The 15,249-nt window shown below is 47.0% G+C and overlaps 1 protein-coding gene across 2 annotated transcripts in view; it reads right to left on the reverse strand.

The window, feature by feature from the left end:
- Positions 1-3,812: 3,812 nt before the first annotated feature.
- SLC25A20 (solute carrier family 25 member 20) overlaps positions 3,813-15,249 on the reverse strand; it is a 36,105-nt gene continuing 24,668 nt past the window's right edge. The window contains exons 5-10 of one of the 2 annotated variants that reach the window (XR_003507783.1): positions 7,142-7,259; positions 6,306-6,378; positions 5,820-5,929; positions 5,097-5,221; positions 4,534-4,676; positions 3,813-4,404 (exon numbers count right to left, since the gene is read on the reverse strand). Coding sequence is in view for 1 of the 2 variants with exons in the window: in XM_027523009.1 (XP_027378810.1) it covers positions 4,614-4,676; positions 5,097-5,221; positions 5,820-5,929; positions 6,306-6,378; positions 7,142-7,259 (489 nt within the window). In the remaining variant the exon portion in view is untranslated. Of the gene's footprint in view, positions 4,677-5,096; positions 5,222-5,819; positions 5,930-6,305; positions 6,379-7,141; positions 7,260-15,249 lie in introns of both variants that reach the window. The other variant, XM_027523009.1, reaches the window with a different exon arrangement.

The raw sequence follows: 15,249 nt of genomic DNA on the forward strand, positions 1-15,249 counted from the left end.
CAACTCCATTCTCTAGTTTGCCCATTTGTCAGGTTTTATACATTTGAAAGGGGGAAAGGCAGCTGTACAATTAGGACTCCAACTTCAGTTGCGAACAGGGTAGGAGGAAGCTACTCCAGGACTGATGACAGAACTGACTGTGGGCAGGTTCTCCCAGTCACTCCAAGGACCCCCTCTCAGCCTCTGCCTGAAGGAGGTTGGTCCTCCTGGCTTAGTCTCAGATACCCTAGCTTGGCCAGCCAGCCAGCAAACATGGCATTCAAAGGCATCCTCAGACCTGGAGGAAATGAGGACCACAGAAATCGGGAACTGCATAGCTGCTCCTCACCTGTCTCCAAAGACCAGCTTCAGAGGAAGGATGGAGAGCCAGCCTGCAGGTCCAGCTTGACTCTCCTCCCCGTGCACCTGGGCTTCAGAGCAGTGATCTATCTCTGCCCCTCTGGGGAAACCCTTCAATAGCAAGGGGGAGTTCCCAGCGCCTTCATGAGGGCCCAGCTGAGCTGGCAAAAGAACAGGGCCTTGGAACAAGAGAGAATACAAGAGGCCCAAGCCCCACATCTTTGATCCTCACCCTTCTAGGATTGCCTTCGTTCAAGCCTGTCCACTGGCACCACTGGGGGTTACCATGGCAACTGAACCCACAGGCAGCCAGTAACTGGGAAGCAGCTGCCAACAGCCAGTAATGGTGGGTTGGAAAGGTCAAGAGCAGAGACCCTCAAAAGCAAGAGAAATACAGAGACCATGGTAGATAGAAGAGGAGGCCCCAGAGTCCTGCGAGATGCTCTACTCAACCCAGATATACTCACCACCCAGAAGATAATCATCATTTTGCCTGGGCTGCCAAACTACCAACCTCAGAACAGACATGGACACCATGGGGGCGGGGGGCGGGGCGGGGCGGGGTGGGGGTGGGGGGGCAGTTCTCAGAATTATTTACAATTATGCTTACTCAAGTGGGGCACCTGTCTAGTCTAAGAGCAGTGAGTCTGGTGATAATGAACATGGGTAGAGTACCAACTGCTATTTCCAATGGAACAGTTATTTCCTGTGCTCTTGACAGGTTCATGATTTAAAAGGTTTTTTTTTCCCTGACTCTTTCCAGGAAGAAGGGAGACGCTCATAGTCCCCTAAACTTCTCTGGAGGACACCCTGCTCTTGGCCCAGACCCCCTGGTTAACTCACTGTCTGCCCTCTGATGCCCTCCACCTGCTCTGGGGGACTCACCCCCAGCAGGAACACCTCCCTCTCCTCTGCCCCAAGGGGCTGCTTCTCTAAGCCTAGCCCAACCCCCACCCATCTCCTGGGACTTGTTCATCTGACCTGCTCTACATACCAGTCCCCTGGCCCAGTCTCCCTGCATACTTAATATCTACCACCACCTGTTTCTATTTTGCATTAGAAGTGTCCATGAGCCTCCAGTGGCCAGAGGGGAGTAAGGAAGTGCACTCTTTCCTCTGCCCTCACCCAAGGCTCCATAGTGCCTCCCCCATGAAGCCACTGCCTTTGGTCCAGTTATTTTAATAAGCATCCATGCTCAAGAGAGCAGTTAATTCTTGGGCTGCTTATTTCTGCACTTGTGAGCCATTTATGACCACCACTCCCCCACCCCCCCCCACCACCACCAACCCCAGACACTGTCCCTAGAAAGTGTCAGTCTCTACAGCGGACCTAGGGTCTGCCTCTGAGACATCTGAGAGCAAGGACAGAACCTGGGAAGCAAAGAAGAGCCCTAGCTGGAGAGCCACAGGCCTGCATGCCAACTAGAGCAAAGAAGGTAGAAAAAAGGAGCCCTCGGGGAGCCCTTGACCTTCCTTGTGTCTGCTGGGACTCTGTGTGCCGTCCCTGGCCTGACTCAGGCCAGCTGCCCGGGCTTTGATCCTGAAGTACAGGCAGGCTCTTGGAGTTTGGGTCAAGCAATCCCAGGACTGCTGATAATGTCACAAGCCTTTCTTCAGGCCTGTGGACACTGAGACACCATTCTGTCAGCCACATTCTGATATCTACTTGGTGATGATCTTGGTAGATCAGTTTTCCCTATCTGAGCTTTGGCTTCCACATCTGAAAGTGGAGGTATAAATCCCTACCCATTAAACACTGAGTTTGTTGCTGTTTTTGAGTTGCTAAATTGTGTCCGACTCTTTGCGACCCCATGGACAGTAGCCCGCCAGGCTTCTCTGTTCATGGGATTTCCCAGGCAAGAATACTGGAGTGGTTGCAATTTCCTTCTCCAGGGGATCTTTCCAACCCAGAGATCAAACATGCATCTCCTGCATTGGCAGGCGGCTTCTTTATCACTGAGCCACTAGGGAAGCCCAAACACTGAGTTACATCGGGTAAAAAGATGAGAATGAATCCCTGAAGAGGTTAGGAAAGGAATAGGGGGCTTAGCCTAAAGAACTGTGGGTAGAGATGCTATGACCTTACAGCAGAAATGGTGCTGCTATTGCTTCTAACAGGCTGAGGTTGGAACAACCTCCCCTTTGTCCTTTACCTTTGACCCAGTTATACCCTCTTTGTGCTTGGATAAGGCTGTTCTCACTGGCTGGTTGTTTTAACCATTACTGGCTTCTATTTAACGCTGTCTGTAGCAGTCTAAGAAATTCCTTAAGGGGGCCCCAAACTCTCCCCCACCCTTACCCCCATCCAGGAGAGGAGAGATACATCAGGAACAGGTGGCATTTCAAAGTGCATCATAAACAGGAAGTGCCAGCCAGAAGGGGGTCACTCACCATCTGCTCTGCTCCCTTCACACATATGCCTCCAGGGGCTTCCCTTTTTTGACTTCACATCTCTTGAATCCCCAGAGGAGTAAAAGAATCCACCAGCATTAGCATCAAAGAATCAAAATATTCCACTTTCCAATGGAAGCTGTTTCAAAGGGCAAATTATTCAGAAGCAGAAGACTGTAAAAGTGATCCTGAGCCATGGGAATGGCTGGCATTTAGCTAGAATGCAAACGCACTCCCAGGGCTCCCTGGAAAAGGTTGAGGTCTCAGGACTGAGCAGTGCCGAGAAGAGCTTAAGGAGACACCTCGGAGGCCATCTCCTCATCAGTGAGAGATTAAACAAAGATATCCTGCAGCATGAGACAGGAAAGCGTAACACTGAATTAATTAATCTTCCCAGGAAGAGAGCAAACAATTTTTATCCTTGAAGCAATTATTTTTACTTGACCATCATCCAGAAATATCTTCCCAGGAATAAAGCTTCCTTCCTTAAACCCCTAAATTTTCAGCTTCTGGGCAAATTGGCCACACCCACTCCCAGATGGGGATGGGTCCCTTCCCCTCTCACCCATTTACACTGAGTGATACCTCTGAAGCCAAAGTCCAAGGATCTCTGTGTAGCTGCAGTGAGGTGGGAAGTGCCAGCGGAAGTGTGACTGCCAGATGGGACAAAGCCAGAGAAGCCCAGCTCTGGTAGCCTCTCCCTCCCCCAGCTAAGGACGGACTAGCTAGCCTGTCACTCTCCACTCTGACTCCCTCATCTCCCCTGGCTGCACCCAATCAATCATCATCTTCAGCCTGATAAGTAAGGCCAGACATCAGATCATACAGCGACCCCCAAGCGCTATGGGAACAGTTACCAGTCAGATTGCCTTATCCCACCCCACCGATCTAACCCTCCAGGAGCTGGGGCCAGGGCAGTCAGGGAAGGCCAGGTGGGCCAAGACTTCTTCCTCTTTCTCTTGCTGAAATTGCTGCCTGAATTCCATCCAGGGAAGGTTGCTAGATGCCTAACAGCCTCCACCGAGGCCCCTGGCTGCTTGCTGAAATGACCCAGAATCAAAAGAAAAAAATTTCACACATTGCGAAAATTAGAAACAATATTTATTATTTCCTGTCCAAATAGGGCGCTCTCATGAGAAAAGAGTGTGCAAAAAGAGTCTTCCTACACCCTGGGCTTTCTCACTTTCTCACTTATCCTAGCAAGCTGGGATGGTCTATTCAAAACTCTCCTCTGTGTAGGAGAGAAAGCTTTCCACCAACTCCTGGGAAATTAGGCTACTCTAGTTTTAATTCTGATTACTTGCATGCATTAAAAAAACAAAACAAAACCCGAGTGTTAACAGGCTCTCCACCCCTAGGCACATTTGCTCAGTCTGCATAGACAGACAGATGCAGGCCTCAGGTCCACATTCCCATGTGGACCTGGAGCTGTGCATGCCAGGATTAGAGGATACCCTGGTGGGTGTTCCTGGCTAGGGATCCAGGAAGGCCCCAGCTCATAGACAGCTGGCTGAAAACATGCAGAGTGTCTCCAGTGAGAGGTTGACAGTCCCTCTTTCTCGAAGAGTATTCTGGGTGTAGGAGGGCTAGTAGTCAACTGGCAGACAGCACCCTGGCCGCAGGTGGTATGTGGTCTAGAAGCTACTTATTCCACCTCCAAGTCCTCATGAGATCCCTTAAATTGACAAGAGAGGATTCAAGTTGCAAAATGGCAAATTACACCAGGTAGAGGGTGTGATTAAGACAATGGTCTCGACAGGTCCATGCACAGAGCTCTCATCCCACCATCCCCCTCTCCTCACACCTCAGGACTGCCTAGTCCTGCCCACAGTTCCTCCTGGATGACAGCTTCTGGCATCCTGAAGCCTGGAGCAGCCTTCAGCCTCACAAGTTGGGCACAGCCCAGTTAAGGAACTTCATGGCAACTTCAAAGCCCAGGAAACAGGCCTGAGAAGGGGTTGGAAGGAAGAGAAAAGCCAACAGGAGTTGTGGCTACTCACAGAGACCCCCAGCGTTGTGCTCGGCTGGCCCTGTCAGGACCAAAACCCGTTCCTAATCTTACCCCTTCCTCAACTCACGGAATCAAGCTGTGCTTTCTCATCCCTAATAGGGAAAGAAAATGCATGTCCCACAACTGGCCACTTCTGATGGCCATGCCAGGAAGTCAAAGCTCCTCGCCTTGGAGAATCACAAAGGTAACTCATCTGACAGATTTAGGAAAGGGGACAAATGAGGACGCTCTGGCTGAGGGTGGGACTTCAGAAAAACTGAGCCCCCAGTTCAATCTCAGAAGCAAGCAAAATCGGACCACCTGCACTCTGCTCTGAGCCCCAAATGGAAAAATCATAGCCCCTGCCAGTCACTCACCGCATTGGCTGGGAAGGCTCGGATCATCACTGCATTGAAGCCCTTGTACAAGGATGTGATGCCTTCATCCCGGATCAGCTCCCTCAGCACATCTTTGAAACCATTAGGATATTTCCCAGGAGGTGCTGTGGGCAGAACCCAACCATTAAGGCTTCAGGAAGCTTTCTGACCTGACCATGGTGACCTACATGGGGACAATTTTGTAGTCAAGGCTTCCTGCAGGGCCACAGCACCAGGGAGAGGCTACTGTGTGGGTCACCCAGAACCAGTCCACAGACAACACAGTTCATCCTGGAACAAACCAACGTCTGGATTATACTAGTGCCGAGGAAATGGGGAAAAGAATGAACAATGAAACAGTCCTTCCGCTCACGTCGGGGAAGGAAGGCTGACATGACTTCTTCTCTCACTTTTTTGGGGTCACATTGCGCAGCATGTGGATCTTCGTTCACCAGGGATTGAACCTGTGTCCCATCTAGTGGAGTATTAACACTGGACCACCAGGGAAGTCCTTCTCTCAGTTACTTTATGTTTAGGCTGACAAGAAAATGAGTCTCACATTCTCAGGACACAAATGACTACGTGGGAGAATGCTGGCCAGACACTCACTGAGAGCTACTGTGGAGAGGGAGTGTGCCTAAGACCTTAAGAGCTCCGTATCCCAGGGGCAGCCAGTTTGGGGGCCCACTCCAACCCCATCCACCCCTGTTCTCTCCTACTAACCAGTCTGGAAGCGGGACTTGAGCACGTCTGGGGGGATTGCCACAGCCCAGTTGAAGATCCCCGCAAAACCCCCAGCCACCAGGATCCGAGGCACGCTGAGCTCATTGACGCTGCAGAACATCAAACACAACCCTGGTCACACAAAGGCTGTGAGAGTGGCGTTCAGATCATCCCTCTCTGTGCAGACCTGGCAGCCACAGAGAGGGAGGAACTGGCTGCAGGGAGGTGGTCCAAGGCCAAGACTCCTGTGACAAGGTAGCTGCCACTCTTTGGAGGAGGTTTTCTGTACTTGTTTCAAACCCTTGCTCCACTGGGTGAGCCACAGAGTAAGAGGTATTGGTATTAGCTGGGGCTCAACAGTAACAAGAGGAAAGTAGACATGGAGACAGAAGCAGGTCCCATTTCTGCCTTCAGACCCACTAATGGGCAAGGGCAACCTACCGGTAATGAGGGAAAGTGGCTTCTAAGCTCTTCTGTTCTCCTCACCTCTTTCCCTCTGGAGTGAAGATATTTTTCAGCCACTCATATGTCATGAAATACATGCCACTGGCTGGAACATCTGTTAGTGGCAAGAAAGATGTAAAATAAATGACAGAAAAGCCTCACAGATTTCTTGATCTTAGGAGAGCCAACCTTGGCACTGGACCCTTGAAGGTTTCCTGAGAAGTTCCTCAGCAGCACTTCTATCTACAGTGATCAGAGGTGGCTCTGGGGCCAGCACTGGTGTCAGTGAACACAAACAAGCATGACATTATTTCACCTTCAGAGGCCCTCTGAGTGGTCCCCACTAATATGCCCACTCCAAGCAGTATTAACTGGAGCTAACATCCGGCCTTCCTCCGAGCTGCCATCTCAGGGCTATCTCTGGCGCCTGGCGCCAGCCCCGTAGGATATGCCTCTCAAGCCAAATGAAGCTCCACTGTTACTAAGTCATTCTTTTTTTTTTTTCTGGCTGCACCACATGGCACCAGGGATCAAACCCATGCCCCCTGCATTGGAAGCTTGGAGTCTTAACCACTGGACCACCAGGGAAGCCTCCTATGGTATTCCTTTTTCCCACTCATCCCTCCAGCCATGCTTTCCATCTACTTGCTACTGCCACTGTCATGATTTCCACCCTTGGGGGCCGGCCTACCAGAAGGATGGAAGGTCCCCCCATTCTCATGCGTGTCCATGCTGGCCAGAGGTGAATGGCCTAAAAGCAGGACACACCGTGCGAGCCCTATCAGGGCCGTGGCATGCACGGTGCCAAGGCTAATCCAGAGATCCAGGCAAGACCTCCCTGTGGCAAATCCACCACAGGTGGAGGGCTCAAAGGTTACCTCGCATGAGCGTGAGTACAGTCCCCTTGTAGATCCCTCGGACCCCAGCCTCCTTGTATAGCTTCTTCGCACAGTCCAAAGGCCCAGTGTACTTGGTCTCCCCTGAAGAAGCCTGAATCTGAGAGGGAGGAAAGAATTGTCAAGTCAGCAAGAGCAACATCCAAGTCAACAGACTCAACAGGCTACGAAAGAGTGCACAGTGAGTGTGCCAGTGGTCATTATGCATTAGATCAATAACAGACTTCAGTGGCACACCGACAGTTGTTTAGAATGTATAATGCTGGTGGAAGTCACTATGAACTAAGGCTAGGTGAAAATATGACAAAATACATACACACTGATTAGGAAAAAATAAAAAACAGCAGAGGAACTGGAAAGTAAGTTGAAAAATAAATTCCCAAGTATCTTTATCCCCAATAAATGTAGTTGGAAGTTCTAGAAAGGACTAGACAAATATTTCAGTCATTTACTTATTCCTTCAACAAAGATCCATGCAATACTAAATCCATTCCAAGCTCTAAGTGATCATGAAGCTTGGTTAAGAGAAGGTGAGCTGGAAATTGTATTCAGAGCTCTAAGTGCTTGGACAGAGGTCCTGTGCAGAGCCAGGGGAGGGCCAAGGAGAGGCCCTTTGTCCCAGTCTCTTAATTAATTAAGAAAATTAAATGTGTATTAATTTTTAAAAATACCATCCTTGTAGAGAAGGAGGACAAAAGGAAGCAAATGTAGAAAAATATGGGAAACCTATTGAAAATGTGTTCATTTCCCCAAGAGCCTGAGGGCAAGCGGGAGGTATTCCAGAAAAGATCTGAAAGAAAGAAAGCCTGTACAGGATCCAAAGCAAGTACAGAGTCAAGAGGAATCTAAACATATGAAGGCATCAACCAAAGAGTAATTAAAGTTGGAAAGGGAGTTCATATTTAAGAGTTCCCAAGGAGAAATGCTTACAAAATAAATATATAAATCCGACAATTTTTGTACATACCAACAACTAGTTGAAGAATAATGGAAAAGAATCTCATTCAAAATAACAAAATATATGTGCATCAAGCCATAGGATTGGCGTAAATAAAACTCTAAAAACTTGCCAAGGGATAGAAAAGAAGAGGTGAATAAAAAGAGAGTAAGAGTTTTGTTGGGCTTCCCTGGTGGCGCACTAGTAAAGAATCCATCTGCCAATCCAGGAGACGCGGTGTGACGCCTGGGTCAGGAAGATCCCCTGGAGAAGAAAAGAGCAACCCACTCGAGTATTCTTGCCTGGAAAATTCCATGGACAGAGGAACCTTGAGGGCTACAGTCCATGGGGTCTCAAAAGAGTAAGATGTGACTTAGCAACTGAATAACAACAACAACAGTTCTGGTTAGGAAAAGTTTTCAATCAGGAAGATGTCAATTTATCTAAAAATAATAAACTTAAGACAATATCTGGTTGAGTATCAATGGCTTTTAAAACAAAATATGACTTCCCCAGATGATCCTGCCACAGGTGAACCTGGTATGTCTGAGGGATGGCAGGGTGGCCCATGTTATCAGAGGATGCTAGAGTTGACTCACAGTGACCTGCGGGGACAAAGAGGACGGAGCATGAAGTGGCATAGTAACAGAATCCGTTCACTGTAATGTATGGTATAGACTATAAACAGGGAAACAAGTGACGAGGACCTTACAGTCACCCAGAACAGTGATGAAGGTGACCTGGGACCACGTGGTTTACAATGGAGGTGGTGGGAAGGAGTAGATTTGGGATACGGTAAAAGCCAGCTTAACTGTTCAACAAACGGGATGTGTTCAATGAGACAAAAAGGAATCTAGGAGGACTCTGGGGTTTTAGAGCTGAACAACTAGACAGATGGTATTGCCCCCAACAGAGTTGTAGAAGGCTGTAAGTGAAGCAAGGACTGAGGAAGACCAGGAGTTCAGCTTTGCACATGGTGACTTTGAGGTGCCTATTAGTGTCCAGTGGGAATGTTGGATGAACTAGTCCAGAGTGCAGGAAAAATCTGAGCTGGTGATACAAATTGGAAAATCGTCATCATACAGATTGTGTCTAAAAGTCATGAGACAAGAAGAAATCATCAGTGAGATGAATGTAATAGCACTGAGTCTCGTGCACGTGAACATTAAAAGATCGAGAAGATGATGATGAATCAACAAAGGACATAGAGAAGGAGCAGCCAAGTAGGTAGAAAGTCAGGAGAGAAGCCAAGTGAAGACAGCTCTTCAAGGAAGAGTAGGGGACCAGTTGAGTCCAATTCTGTTGATGAATCAAGATGGACCTATGTCCAGGTCCAAGAACTGAACACTAGACTTGGTGTAAAAGTCACTAGTGACCTTGATAAAAGTAGTTTTGTTAGTGTTGTGAGGCAAAAGCCAGTCTGATGTATGTTTAACTATTAGAGAAGAGGTACTGGAGACAACAAGTGGGGAAAAAACAACAAAAATGAAAAACTTTTTCCAAGAGTTTCAATGTAAGAGGGAGTAAAGACAGAGCTTCCCTGATGAAAGGATAAAGAATCTGCCTGCAATGCAGGAGACAAAGGAGATTAGGGTTTGATCCTGGGTCAGGAAGATACCCTGGAGGAGGAAATGGCAACCCGCTCCAGTATTCTTGCCTAAAGAATCCCATAGACAGATAAGCCTGGCGGGCTATAGTCCATGGGGTCACAGAGTCAGACATGACTGAGTGACTAAGCACCCGTGCACGAACATGCACAGAGTAAAGACAGGAAGCCCAGAAATGGAGGTGGAAGGTAAAAGAGAGAAGTCTGTATTTTTAAGGTGAAAACAGAAGCAGGTTCATGCCTTTATTGCCAAAGAGAACAATCTACTAGAAAGCAAAAACTGATGCTGACCTTTATTGCCAAACAGAACAATCTACTAGAAAGCAAAAACTGATGCTGAAGGAGAGAAAGAAGAACTGCTGAACAAGGTCTCTGAATGGGCAAGAGGGGTTAGGAGGCGGGGTCAAGCAGAAGCAGAAGCATGGGCCATTCTTGGTGGAAACAGGCCAGGCAGCCACAGGTGTAGTCAGGCGCCAGTGGGGCAGTGGAGGGCATCTGGTAAAGTTCTCTTCTGGCGGTTTCAGTTTTCTCTGTGGAGTAGAAAGCCAGGTCATCTGCTGAGAGGGTCGGGGTCTGAGAAGAGAAGAGAGGTACAAAGTAGCCACCCAGCAGAGTGGAGGAGTGCACAGGGACTGTCTCATCTAGGAGCAGAAATCAGGGGGACTTCCCTGGTGGTCCAATGGTTGAGAGTCCGCCTGCCAATGCGGGGGATACGGGTTCAGTCCCCGGTCTGGGAACTAAAACCCCACATTCCACGGAGCAACTGGGCCCGTAGGCCATAATTACTGAAGCCCGTGTGCCTAGAGCCTGAGATCTGAAGCAAGAGAAGCCACTGCAACTAGAGAAAGCCCTTGAGCAGCAATGAAGACTAGCACAGCCAAAACTAACTAACTAAATTAATCAAAAAAAAAAAAAGAAAAGGACTTCAGGCATAAAAGAAAAGGAAGAAGTCATGATGGAAAAGGCTAATGGACAAGGCTACTGAAAAGAAAATAAATATTCACTAACTCAAAATCAATATACAGACTTCTAGCAAGTCTTTATTCTTCCTGCTAAATACCAAAGAAAAAAAAAGCCCTAACATTATTTGTTTTAAACAAATATAAGAGGGCTCTGAGAATTTGGAGAGGAGAAGCAGACTCACTAAGGACTTTCCGCCTTGAGCAATGACATCATGGTGAGTTCGCTGTATATTCTCATTTGACATATCTCAGACTTGAGGCAGAAGATACTGGTGATCCAGGAATGCCAACAGGCACAGACTAAAAAGAAGGCCCAACGAAAGCCTGCATTCCCTAGACAAAGGATCAGAAAAGGAACAGCCTAGAAAGACAGAACATCTTTAGACAAAAAACACTCTACTCCAGCCATACATCATAGAAAAAACTGCAGCCTCACCCTCACCCACACGAGCAAAGACCATGTGGGGAGCCCGACTTCCTCCTTTGCACGGCTGTAACGAGGTACCCAATGTGCTGCCTGGGTGGAGTCAGAGAGGACCAAAGAGGGAATGAGGACTTTCATCCCTGACAGCTGTAACCAGGGCTCTCCTGTCCTGTGTTGTCAGTGGAGTCAGTAGAACTCCCACACCCACCCAACAGTAAAAAGCAGTGCCCCTCCCTCAAGTGTCAATAGAGGGCAAGTAGGGCCCCTGCACTTGTACTCACTTGGCAGTAGCAAGGCAGCAGCCCTCACTTCCTACTGGCGTGGTGTCAGAGAAAGCCAACAGAAACAGGAAGTTTATAAAGGATCCAAAATCTCAATAAAATATGCAAATATCCGGGTTCCAACTGGAAATCGCACTAACCAGGAAGATCTCAAACTGAAAGAAAAAAGAAGCAGTAGAGGCCAACACCAAGATGACAGAGATGTACGAATTTTTTGACAGACATTTTAGAGCAGGCATTGTAAAAATCCTTCAATGACGAATCGTGAATATGCTTGAAATAGATTCAAAAGATTAGAAAGCCACAGCAAAGAAAGAAAATCTTCGCACAGAAATAGAAGATATGAGGAAGAACCAAATGAAAGTTTTAGAACTGAAAAACAGCCAAAATTTAAAACTCAGTGGATGGCTCGCTCAACAGCAGAATACAGGGGAGAGATAAGGAAAAAAAAAAAAAAAACCAGCATCAGAAGACAAAACAGTGGAAAGTATCCAATCTGAACAAGACACAAAACAAACTGAAACAAATCAAACAGAACCTCAGGGACTGTAAGCCCATGGGGCTATATCAGAAAATCTTAATCTTTGTGTCCTCACAGTCCCAGAAGAAGAGGAGACAACAGGGCAGGACTGAACAAGTATTCAAAGAAGTCAAGCTGAAAACTCCCCAAATCCGGCAAAACAAACACTGAGAGCTTCCCTGACTGCCCAGCTGGTCAAGAATCCGCCTTGGCCCCAGGCAAATAGCAGGGAGGGATCACAGCCCCATCCATCAACAGAAAATTGGATTAAAGATTTACTGAGCATGGCCCTGCCCATCAGAACAAGACCCAGTTTCCCCCTCAGTTTTCTCTCCCAGCAGGAAGCTTCCATAAGCCTCTTATCCTTCTCCATCAGAGGGCAGATAGACTGAAAACCACAATCTCAGAAAACTAACCAATCTAACCACATCGACCACAGCCTTATCTAACTCAATGAAATTATGAGCCATGCCATGTAGGGCCACCCAAGACGGGCGGGTCATGGTGGAGAGGTCTGACAGCATGTGGTCCACTGGAGAAGGGAATGGCAAAGCACTTCAGTGTTCTTGCCTTGAGAACCCCATGAACAGTATGAAAAGGCAAAATGATATGATACTGAAAGAGGAACTCTCCAGGTCAGTAGGTGCCCAATATGCTACTGGAGATCAATGGAGAAATAACTCCAGAAAGAATGAAGAGACGGAGCCAAAGCAAAAACAAAACCCAGTTGTGGATGTGACTGGTGATGGAAGCAAGGTCCGATGCTGTAAAGAGGAACCTGGAATGCATAGGAACCTGGAATGTTAGGTCCATGAATCAAGGCAAAGTGGAAGTGGTCAAACAGGAGATGGCAAGAGTGAACACTGACATTCTAGGAATCAGCGAACTAAAATGGACTGGAATGGGTGAATTTAACTCAGATGACCATTATATCTACTACTGTGGGCAAAAATCCCTTAGAAGAAATGCAGTAGCCATCATAGTGAACAAGAGAGTCTGAAATGAAGTACTTGGATGCAACCTCAAAAATGACAGAATGTTTGTTTCCAAGGCAAACCATTCAATATCATGGTAATCGAAGTCTATGCCCCAACCAGTAATGCTGAAGAAGCTGAAGGTGAATGGTTCTATGAAGATCTACAAGACCTTCTAGAACTAACTCCCCCCAAAAATGTCCTTTTCATTATAGGGGACTGGAATGCAAAAGTAGGAAGTCAAGAAACACCTGGAGTAACAGGCAAATTTGGCCTTGGAGTACCAAATGAAGCAGAGCAAAGGCTAATAGAGTTTTGCCAAGAGAACGCACTGGTCATAGTAAACACCCTCTTCCAACAACACAAGAGAAGACTCTACACATGGACATCACCAGGTGGTCAACACTGAAAACAGGTTGATTATATTCTTTGTAGCCAAAGAGGGAGAAGCTCTATACAGTCAGCAAAAACAAGACCGGGAGCTGACTATGGCTCAGATCATGACCTCCTTATGGCCAAATTCAGACTTAAACTGAAGAAACCACTAGACCACTCAAAGTGAAAAGTGAAAGTAAAGTCGCTCAGTCGTGTCCGACTCTTTGTGACTCCATGGACTGTAGCCTACCAGGCTCCTCCATCCATGGGATTTTCCAGGCAATAGTACTGGAGTGGGTTGCCATTTCCTTCCCCAGGGGATCTTCCCAACTCAGGGATCAAACCCTGTCTCCTGCATTGCAGACAGACACTTTACCCTCTGAGCCATCAGGAAGTCCAAGACCACTCATGTATGACCTAAATCAAATCCCTAACAATTATACAGTGGAAATGACAAATAGATTCAAGGGACTATATCTGATAGACAGAGTGCCTGATGAACTATGGACAGAGGTGCGTGACACTGTACAGGAGACAGGGAGCAAGACCATCCCCAAGAAAAAGAAATGCAAAAGAGCAAAATGGCTGTCTGAGGAGGCCTTACAAATAGCTGTGAAAAGAAGAGAAGCAAAAAAAAAAAAAAGGAGAAAAGGAAAGATATACCCATTTGAATGCAGAGTTCCAAAGAATAGCAAGGGGAGATAAGAAAGCCTTTCTCAGTGATCAGTGCAAAGAAATAGAGGAAAACAGTAGAATGGGAAAGACTAGAGATCTCTTCAAGAAAATGAGAGATACCAAGGGAACACTTCATGCAAAGATGGGCTCAAAAAAGGACAGAAATGGTATGGACCTAAAAGAAGCAGAAGATATTAAGAAGAGGTGGCAAGAATACACAGAAGAACAGTACAAAAAAGATCTTCAAGACCCAGATAATCATGATGGTGTGATCACTCACCTAGAACCAGACATCCTGGAATGCGAAGTCAAGTGGGCCTTAGGAAGCATCACTATGAACAAAGCTAGTGGAGGTGATGGAATTCCAGTTGAGCTATTTCAAGTCCTAAAAGATGATGCTGTCAAAGTGTTGCCTTCAACATGCCAGCAAATTTGGAAAACTCAGCAGTGGCCACAGGACTGGAAAAGGTCAGTTTTCATTTCAATCCCAAAGAAAGGCAACACCAAAGAATGTTCAAACTACTGCACAAAGGCACTCACCTCATACGCTAGTACAGTAATGCTCAAAATTCTCCAAGCCAGGCTTCAGCAATACGTGAACCGTGAACTTCCTGATGTTCAAGCTGGTTTTAGAAAAGGCAGAGGAACCAGAGATCAAATTGCCAACATCTGCTGGATCATCAAAAAAGTGTGAGTCCAAGAAAAACATCTATTTCTGCTTTATTGACTATGCCAAAGCCTTTGACTGTGTGGATCACAATAAACTGTGGAAAATTCTTCAAGAGATGGGAATACCAGACCACCTGATCTGCCTCTTGAGAAATCTGTATGCAGGTCAGGAAGCAACAGTTAGAACTGGACATGGAACAACAGACTGGTTCCAAGTAAGAAAAGGAGTACGTCAAGGCTGTATATTGTCACCCTGCTTATTTAACTTATATGCAGAGTACATCATGAGAAATGCTGGGCTGGAGGAAGCCCAAGCTGGAATCAAGATTGCTGGGAGAAATATCAATAACCTCAGATATGCAGATGACACCACCCTTATGGCAGAAAGTGAAGAAGAACTAAAGAGCCTCTTGATGAAAGTGAAAGAGGACAGTGAAAAAGTTGGCTTAAAGCTCAACATTCAGAAAACTAAGATCATGGCATCTAGTCCCAACACTTCATGGGAAATAGATGGAGAAACAGTGGAAACAGTGGCAGACTTTATTTTGGGGGGCTCCAAAATCACTGCAGATGGTGAGTGCAGCCATGAAATTAAAAGACACTTGCTCCTTGGAAGAAAAGCTATGACCAACCTAGATAGCATATTCAAAAGAAGAGACATTACTTT

Source organism: Bos indicus x Bos taurus, chromosome 22 (genome assembly GCF_003369695.1).
Source record: "Bos indicus x Bos taurus breed Angus x Brahman F1 hybrid chromosome 22, Bos_hybrid_MaternalHap_v2.0, whole genome shotgun sequence".
Classification (NCBI taxonomy): domain Eukaryota; kingdom Metazoa; phylum Chordata; class Mammalia; order Artiodactyla; family Bovidae; genus Bos; species Bos indicus x Bos taurus.